The following is an 8919-nucleotide window of genomic DNA, read 5'->3' on the forward strand; positions in this document are numbered from 1 at the left end:
GTTGGAAATGGTGAATTGCGTCAATCTCAAAACTTGACCTGTCGACTCAGTTTTGCGAATGAGTACTTTGTTTCTTAAAAAAATGTCGGATTATTCCAACTTTAAGAGCCTCAGCCTCTTCATCTGAGCATTTTTTTTAACATCGATTAATGGAACCAATGATGAAGGCATGCATGTCGGGAATAGCATGAGACGCGAAAAACAGCCAACGGCAGGCTCCTAAATTCTGGTCTCGACCCCTCGCAGGAATACCAAGACGAGTAGACGACGTATTGGCTCCTGTAAAGACGCGACGTATTGGCTTCGACATTATTAACCATCTAATTAGTGGATACTTAAACACTGCAAGTCTGCAACAGATCCCAGATTAAGAGGCTATCGACCTCCTCACCTCGCACAAAGAAATGGCGGCCGAATCTTGCAACCCAGACCTCACCGGCGTCGTCGACGACTTCTACTTCTCAGCCCTCGCCCACGCTCGGAACAACACCGACGTCGCTGAAGACGATGAGCTCTTCCCGATATCCGACGAGAAGTACGCCGCCGAGCTCCAGCTCCAGGAGGTGATCATGTCATCCGCCATCGCGGCTGCCTCCTCGGCGCGCGCGCTGCTCCCAGCACGTCTCGCTGCCAGCACCAGCAGTAGCGCAGTCCCCTTCATTGTCATAGGTGAGTGCTCGTCTGCCGGTGCCTCTTTCTCTTCGACCTCTAGGCCCAATGCCACCCCCACGGCGGCCTCGGCGCTCGTGTTTTGCAAGATCTGCATGGACGCCGTGCCTCCGTCGGACGCGCACCGCGCCAGCAGCGGCTGCGCGCACGCCTTCTGCACGGCGTGCCTCGGGGGCTACATCGGCGCCAAGATCCAGGATAGGATCGCCGACGTCAAGTGCCCCGAGGAGCGATGTGCCGGCGTCCTCGACCCGGCGCTCTGTCAGGACATGCTCCCACGGGAGGTCTTCGAGCGCTGGGGCGCCGCGCTCTGCGAATCCATGATGCTCGGCGCCAAGAGGACCTACTGTCCGTTCAAGGACTGCTCGGCGATGATGCTGGTGGACGACGCCGACGATGGTAATGTCTCACAGTCGGAGTGCCAGGTGTGCAGGAGGCTGTTCTGTGCCCGGTGCGGCGTGCCGTGGCACGCTGGCGCCGACTGTGCCGCTTACAGGAAGCTCGGCAAGGGTGACAGAGGCAAGGAGGACATGATGCTGCTGGAGATGGCCAAGGGGAAGAAGTGGAAGAGGTGCCCCAAGTGCCAGTTCTTCGTCGAGAAAACCGAAGGCTGCTTACACATTACCTGCAGGTACATAGCTAGTGCTAACATTATTCTTCTGTTTGTTGCATAACTTGCATTGCTTTTGCATAATAATGTTTGTTGCTGAAATTTCTAATGGTTCCTTCTTTCATGCACAGGTGTAAATTCGAGTTCTGCTATGGATGCGGCAACCAGTGGGGCGGGACTCATTCTAGCTGCACCACAGCATGAGAGGAGAACACGAAACGCAAAGACTGACGGAGTGGTGCCTCTGCAAACTTTGCATCTTAGAAACTGAATTTTCTTGGAATGGAGAAATTTTTCCAAGTTCTAAGGAGTTGAAACCCGTTATATGTGGGTTTGAGTTATACTGTACTATTTTCTTGTGATTCGAACAGCGATGTAGTGCTGAACCGTGGTAACATGAAGCTGGATTTCATCGTAGATCCCACTTAAATCTAATGTCCTGATTAATAATGCTTCGTTTTTATTCTGGCATTTTAGACTAAATTATTTTGTTAGCGAAAAAAGTAAATAATTGTGTTCTTATATTCTCATCAAACCCTCTTATATATTACCATGGAATGTGTTAGATTATTAGGCAATTTCCGTGTGAGTTTAATTACCGAAATCAACATTACAGATGCACAAGCATACTTAACCATACTCATCAGACTAAGCACATGCATCAGATCTGAACATGGAACAAGTAGCAGTGCAAGGTAGGAGAGGAAAAGCACGTACATCGCGACCGGGAAGGTCGCACCAGCAGCACCACCACCACCATGGGTATTGTTGATGTCGCCCATGGTGTAGTCGGATCTGTCGATGAAGCAGCCGGGTCGTCGAAGAAGAAGACGAACAGTAGCGAGCGATCGCGCCGAGACGCTCCCCAAAAACCTTATCGCCCGTCTCCCGGTGCAGGATCTCAACGGACGGAGTTTCGGAGGCCTGCTCTCCCGGACGGCTGTGCACGCAGACGCCGGGATGGGGAAGACTAGAGAGTAGCGCAGCAAAAGGAACTTCGCGAGAGAGATCTAAAAGCACTGTTTCCAGATCTGATCGGTCTCCTTGTATAGCTTGGGAAGCCGACCCGACCCGACCGCGTTGACACGCGTAGGAAGCCAGGGACACGCGGCCAGCATGCACATGCAAGTCGACACGTACCCAACACAGTTGGTGCACCAAGCAAAAATTTAGGCTTCCTTGAGTGTGTCTCGAACTCGAACTCGAGTCACGGAACGCGACGTGCGTGACGAGACGAGGCGAGGCGAGGCGAGGCGAGACGGGGCGGGCGGAGGAGGAGGAGTGCGTGAGGGCTCCTTCTATTCTCACTCACTTGGAATGACTAGAACAGCAGCCCTTATATACCACTCCAACTCTCTCCCAACTAGCAATGTGGGACTAAACTTTGTCCCCCAAGGCTGTCCCAAGCTGCCAACGTGATGGGCCTTGAGATTTCAGGAATTGTAGACTATATGGGCTGCCTTCCTGGGCTGCAGCCCATCTACATTCAACAATCCCCCACCAGATCTCATATGCACATCAGATGACACATTAGTTCCATTCACTGTTTGATATACCTGCACTTCGGTGGAGACTGTTAAGTTGAACTTCCACTTAGGCAAGGTGCTACGCTTGACTACAACTGAACAATGGACTATGCCTTGAATTGTCAGTCTTTGTGCAGCAAGTTTCGCTCAATGCCGGCACGGTACTAGGCTGCCATAGCCTTCCCCTCGGGTGGAGCTTATAAGTCATACTCCTCGGCCTTTCATGAGCTTACTAGAGATTCACCCAAATCTCCCACACTATGACCAGTAGTGTCACTCATATAGGTGTGTTCTTCAAAGATCGCCCTGTAGGACAGCGTCTTCGCTCATTAAGAGCCGCTCAGAACACATTAAGACATCGTCAACCTGCCTTACAGTAGCTATGAGAGAATTGCATCTGCAGCGGAGTGGGAGTATTAAATTTTCTCTCAACTCAGTTACTCCGGTTTGTTTTCCCAGGTCCTACTTCACGGAATTTCCGATTACATAGGTTGGGTTACCCCCTCGGCAACTCAAGTGGGTCTCAAACCCATCTCCCTCGATGCTAGGTCTATCATATTTCTTGATAGTCCTTTTGTGAAAGGATCTGCCAGATTTTTAGCACTTTGGACATAATCCAATGCTATCACTCCGGAGTTCTTCAGTTTTCTGACAGACTTCAATCTCCTCTTGATATGTTTGGAACTTTTCATATTATCCTTAGAACTTTTCACTTTGACAATCACAGTTTGATTATCACAGTTCATGAGGATAGCCGGTATTGGTTTTTCAACCATAGGCAAGTCCATCAAGAGCTCACGAAGCCATTCCGCTTCGACAGTAGCTGTATCTAATGCTGTGAGTTCTGCTTCCATAGTTGACCTCGTTAAGATGGTCTGCTTGCAAGACTTCCAGGAAACAGCGCCACCACCAAGAGTGAAAACATAACCACTTGTGGATTTCATTTTAGCATCAGAAATCCAATTGGAATCACTATACCCTTCAAGTCCTCTTGGATACCCGGTATAATGAATTCCATAACTCATGGTTCCCTTTAGATAGCGCATCACTCTCTCAAGAGCATGCCAATGATCATCTCCCGGGTTGGCCACAAACCGGCTAAGTTTGCATACGGCAAACGAGATATCGAGCCTCGTAGCGCAAGCTAAATACATGAGTGAACCAATGATTTGAGAGTATCTTAATTGATCTTTAGTTGCCTTTTCATTCTTTCGAAGCAGGACACTAGGATCATAAGGTGTGAGAGAAGATTTGCAATCAGCATAGCCAAATCTGCTCAACACCTTCTCAACATAATGAGATTGCACAAGAGTAATCCCATTATTCCCATCTCTCAATAACTTGGTGTTCAATATAACATCAGCTTCTCCAAGATCTTTCATCTCGAAACACTGAGATAAGAAGGTTTTTACCTCCTCAATCACTTTGAGACTTGTCCCAAAAATTAGTATGTCATCCACATACAAGCATAGGACAACTCCCTCACCCCCACCATGGCGGTAGTACACACATTTGTCGGCTTCATTAACAACAAAGCCCACGAGATGTCAAAGTTCTTTCGAACTTCTCATGCCATTGTTTGGGTGCTTGTTTAAGGCCATACAAAGATTTCTTTAACTTACACACCTTTCTTTCTTGACCTTGCGATACGAAACCATCAGGTCTGTTCCATGTAAATTTCCTCGTCCAACTCTCCATTTAGGAAAGCCGTCTTAACGTCCATTTGATGAACGAGAAGACCGTGTGAGGCAGCCAATGACGGTAGTACTCGAATGGTGGTCAATCTCGCCACGGGTGAGTAGGTATCGAAGAAATCTTCGCCTTCCTTTTGGGTATAGCCTTTGGCTACAAGCCGAGCCTTGTACTTCTCAATAGTACCATCAGCTCGAAGCTTCTTCTTAAATACCCATTTACATCCTACGGGTTTGCACCCATAAGGACGCTCGGATAACTCCCATGTTCCATTAGCCAAGATGGAATCCATCTCGCTTTGAACCGCTTCCTTCCGAGTAGTACGCATCGGGAGATGCGAGAGCTTCGAAATGGTAGTGGGAGTATCATCCACAAGATACACAATGAAATCATTACCAAAAGACTTTGCAGTCCTTTGTCTCTTACTCCTTGTGGGAGCTTCATTGTTATCTTCATCAGAATCTGAACTCTCATTACCAGATTCGTCATCAGACTCTATAGGAGTTTCGTGTATTGGATCAGATTCCCAACTAGACATGCCATGCATATCTCTCATAGGAAATATATCCTCAAAGAATGTAGCATCTCTTGATTCAAAGATGGTGCCAACATTCATGTCGTCCACTCCAGATTTCACCACAAGAAATCTATAGGCAATGCTATGGGCAGCATAGCCAAGAAAGACACAATCCACGGTTTTTGGTCCAAGCTTTCGCTTCTTGGTGATTGGCAAATTCACTTTCGCCAAACAACCCCAAGTTCGTAGGTAGGAGAGTGTTGGTCTTTTCTTTTCCCATTCCTCATAAGGGGTAATCTCTTTATTCTTGGTTGGAACACGATTTAGGACATGACACGAAGTCAATATAGCCTCCCCCACCATTCCTTGGATAAACCCGAAACATCTAACATGGCGTTAACCAAATCTGTTAGAGTACGGTTTTCCTTTCCGCAATCCCATTGGATTGTGGGGAATTGGGAGGCGTCCTCTCATGGATTATACCATGTTCCGCACAGAATAAATTGAACTCATTAGAAAAGTACTCTCCACCACGATCGGACCGAACCCTTTTTATCTTTCTTTCAAGTTGGTTCTCAACTTCAGCCTTATAGATTTTAAAGAAATCAAGAGCCTCATCTTTAGTTTTCAGGAGATACACATAACGAGTACCTAGTGGAATCATCAATCAAAGTCATGAAATATTTCTTTCCACCTTTTGTCAACTCACCATTCATCTCACATAGATCTGAATGTATGAGCTCTAGTGGTGCCAAGTTTCTTTCCTTCGCGGGCTTGTGAGGCTTGCGAGGCTGCTTTGCTTGCACACAAGCATGGCACTTAGAGCCTTTGATAAAGGTGAATTTCGGAATTAAACTCATATCAGCAAGCCGCGTCATACAACCGAAATTAACATGACAAAGTCGTGAATGCCAAACATTAGTTTCATTAACACTAGTGCTTACATCGTTCATAACATTATCACAGAAGTCTTCTAGAGAGAAACGCAACATTCCCTCACATTCATATCCCTTTCCGACAAAAGTTTCATACTTAGACAGTACAACTTTATTGGACTCAAAACACCAACTTAAACCCATCTTTCATAAGACGGGAGCCACTAACGAGATTCTTCTTGATAGAAGGGACATGCAGCACGTTCTTCAGTTGCACGATCTTTCCCGAAGTAAACTTCAGATCTACCGTGCCAACACCACGAACAGTAGCATGTAACCCATTCCCCATCATTGTCGAGGAACCTCGGGCCCGATAAGAGGTAAACATGGAGATGTCTGCACACACATGAACATTAGCACCTGTATCAACCCACCATTCCGTGGGCTGAAACACCGAAAGAACAGTAGGTAACATATTACCATACCCTGTAGTTCCTTCCTCTGTGTTGCCAATGACCATGCTGACAGAATTTGAGTTCTGTCCAGCCTGACATTTCTTTCCTTTGCGTTGTGGACAACGATTGGCCCAGTGGCCAGTCTCGCCACACACCCGACCAAGGATCTTTCTTCTCCGTTTTCCCCTTCTTCTTGAAGTTGGTAGTCCGGGAGACTCCCTTGTTCTTTCCCTTGGACTTGTGGGCATTTTTCCGCACCATATTGGCAGTAGAACGTCCCTCGGTTCCTCCGAGTGTGTTTGTCTTTTGCCCTCGCCTTCTCCTCAACATCCGGAGAGCCCATGATATTCTCAACAGAAAACTCATGCCTCTGATGTTTCAGGGAAGTGGCAAAGTTCCTCCACGAAGGGGAAGCTTAGCGACAATGCATCCCGCGACAAACTTGTCCGGTAGCATACACTTGAGGAGCTCAAGTTCCTTTGCCATGATCTGTATCTCATGAGCCTGTTCTACTACGGATCGGTTCTCAACCATTACTGTAGTCATTGAACTGCTCCATAGCATACGGTTCACCTCCGGCATCGGCAGCACCAAACTTAGCGTCCAGTGCATCCCACAGTTCCTTCCCATTTCGTATGTGCAAATAAGCATCAACCAACTTGTCTCCAAGCACACTTAGGACGGCACCCACAAAGATTACGGTGGCATCCCCGAACGCTTTATCCTCTTCAGGAGTTAGCGGACCTCTGGGAATACCTTCCGCAACTCGGTGCACACCCATAGAAGTGAGCCACAAGAGGGTCTTACTCGCCATCTCTTGAAATGAGAACCCGTAAACGGGCTCGGTTTAAGCGCAGCAGCAAAACCAGATGGTGAAAATTGCCTAAGCAAATAAGGTTTTTGGATTGTTAGATTATTAGGCAATTTCCGTGTGAGTTTAATTACCGAAATCAACATTACAGATGCACAAACATACTTAACCATACGCATCAGACTAAGCACATGCATCAGATCTGAACATGGAACAAGTAGCAGTGCAAGGTAGGAGAGGAAAAGCACGTACATCGCGACCGGGAAGATCGCACCAGCAGCAGCAACACCACCACCATGGGTATTGTTGATGTCGCCCATGGTGTAGTCGGATCTGTCGATGAAGCAGCCGGGTCGTCGAAGAAGAAGACGAACAGTAGCGAGCGGTCGCGCCGAGACGCTCCCCAAAAACCTTATCGCCCGTCTCCCGGTGCAGGATCTCAACGGACGGAGTTTCGGAGGCCTGCTCTCCCGGACGGCTGTGCACGCAGACGCCGGGATGGGGAAGACTAGAGAGTAGCGCAGCAAAAGGAACTTCGCGAGAGAGAGATCTAAAAGCACTGTTTCCAGATCTGATCGGTCTCCTTGTATAGCTTGGGAAGCCGACCCGACCCGACCGCGTTGACATGCGTAGGAAGCCAGGGACACGCGGCGAGCATGCACATGCAAGTCAACACGTACCCACACTACAAGAAAAGTTGCCATGGCCGACGAAGTTGAAGTCGCGCCGTGGTTGCTGGTGTACCATGGCCGACGATTTTTGGTCCCTCCGTGGTGCATGTCAAAACTTTTTTTTTCTCGTTTTTGAGACCACCTAGCCCGACGAAAGCGTCCAAAACGTCGCGTATGGTGGCCCGGGACGTGGTGCATCTCGAAATCTCGGGTTCGCCGGCCGAGTCAACGCAAATCCGCACCGCCGAGGGATGTAGGGCCCAGATGGCAGCCTCTTTGGCATTGTTTTTTTTCTCGATCGCGCCATCTCGTTCAACGTTCTCCGATCGAGCCGTTTACGATGCAGGATCATGGGTCCCGCATGTCATCCTCTATGAACCAAAATTCTTTCTATTCTTGGATTTTTTGACCCCCGATTTACGGCTACTTCCTTTTCTTTTGATCCCTTGCCGCCTTGGAAACATTGAGACCGCTGCTGCTAAATGGGACCCGCATGTCATCCTCTATGTGCAATCAACTTTCTTTTCTTGGAGTTTTTTTGGCACCTCAAATTTGGTCACTTGCCTTTTTCTTTCGATCCCCTGCCGCCTCTCAAACGGTGATACCGCTGCGCTAACTCGGGACCCGCATGTCATCCTCTATGTACTATAAAACTTTCTTTTCTTGAATTATTTTTGGCACCTCATATTTGGTCACTTGCCTTTTTCTTTCGATCCCTGCCGCCTCTCAAACGGTGATACCGCTCGTCGCTAACTCGGGACCCGCATGTCATCCTCTATGTACTATAAAACTTTCTTTTCTTGAATTATTTTTGGCACCTCATATTTGGTCACTTACCTTTTTCTTTCGATCCCTGCCGCCTCTCAAACGGTGATACCGCTGCTGCTAAATGGGACCCGCATGTCATCCTCTATGTAATATAAAACTTTCTTTTCTTGAATTATTTTTGGCTCCTCATATTTGGTTACTTGCCTTTTTCTTTCGATCCCCTGCCGCCTCTCAAACGGTGAGACCGCTGCTGCTAAATGGGACCCGCATGTCATCCTCTATGTACTATAAAACTTTCTTTTCTTGGATTTTTTTGGCACCTCAT

At 47.9% G+C, this 8919-nt stretch overlaps 1 protein-coding gene across 1 annotated transcript; it reads left to right on the forward strand.

Annotated features, from left to right (window-relative positions):
* The first annotated feature begins 404 nt into the window (after positions 1-404).
* Positions 405-1483, forward strand: LOC124652008 (E3 ubiquitin-protein ligase RSL1-like). The gene is made up of 2 exons (XM_047191032.1): positions 405-1300; positions 1411-1483. Exons 1-2 carry the CDS (start codon positions 405-407, stop codon positions 1481-1483), a joined length of 969 nt encoding a protein of 322 aa, XP_047046988.1.
* The last annotated feature ends 7436 nt before the right edge of the window (positions 1484-8919 follow it).

This window comes from Lolium rigidum, chromosome 1 (genome assembly GCF_022539505.1).
Source record: "Lolium rigidum isolate FL_2022 chromosome 1, APGP_CSIRO_Lrig_0.1, whole genome shotgun sequence".
NCBI classification, from domain to species: Eukaryota; Viridiplantae; Streptophyta; class Magnoliopsida; order Poales; family Poaceae; genus Lolium; species Lolium rigidum.

Coding starts and splice junctions, on each gene's coding strand:
- LOC124652008 (XM_047191032.1), top strand. CDS start 405: ATGGCGGCCGAATCTTGCAACCCAGACCTCACCGGCGTCGTCGACGAC. Junction 1,301..1,410: donor TGCTTACACATTACCTGCAG/GTACATAGCTAG, acceptor TTTCATGCACAG/GTGTAAATTCGAGTTCTGCT.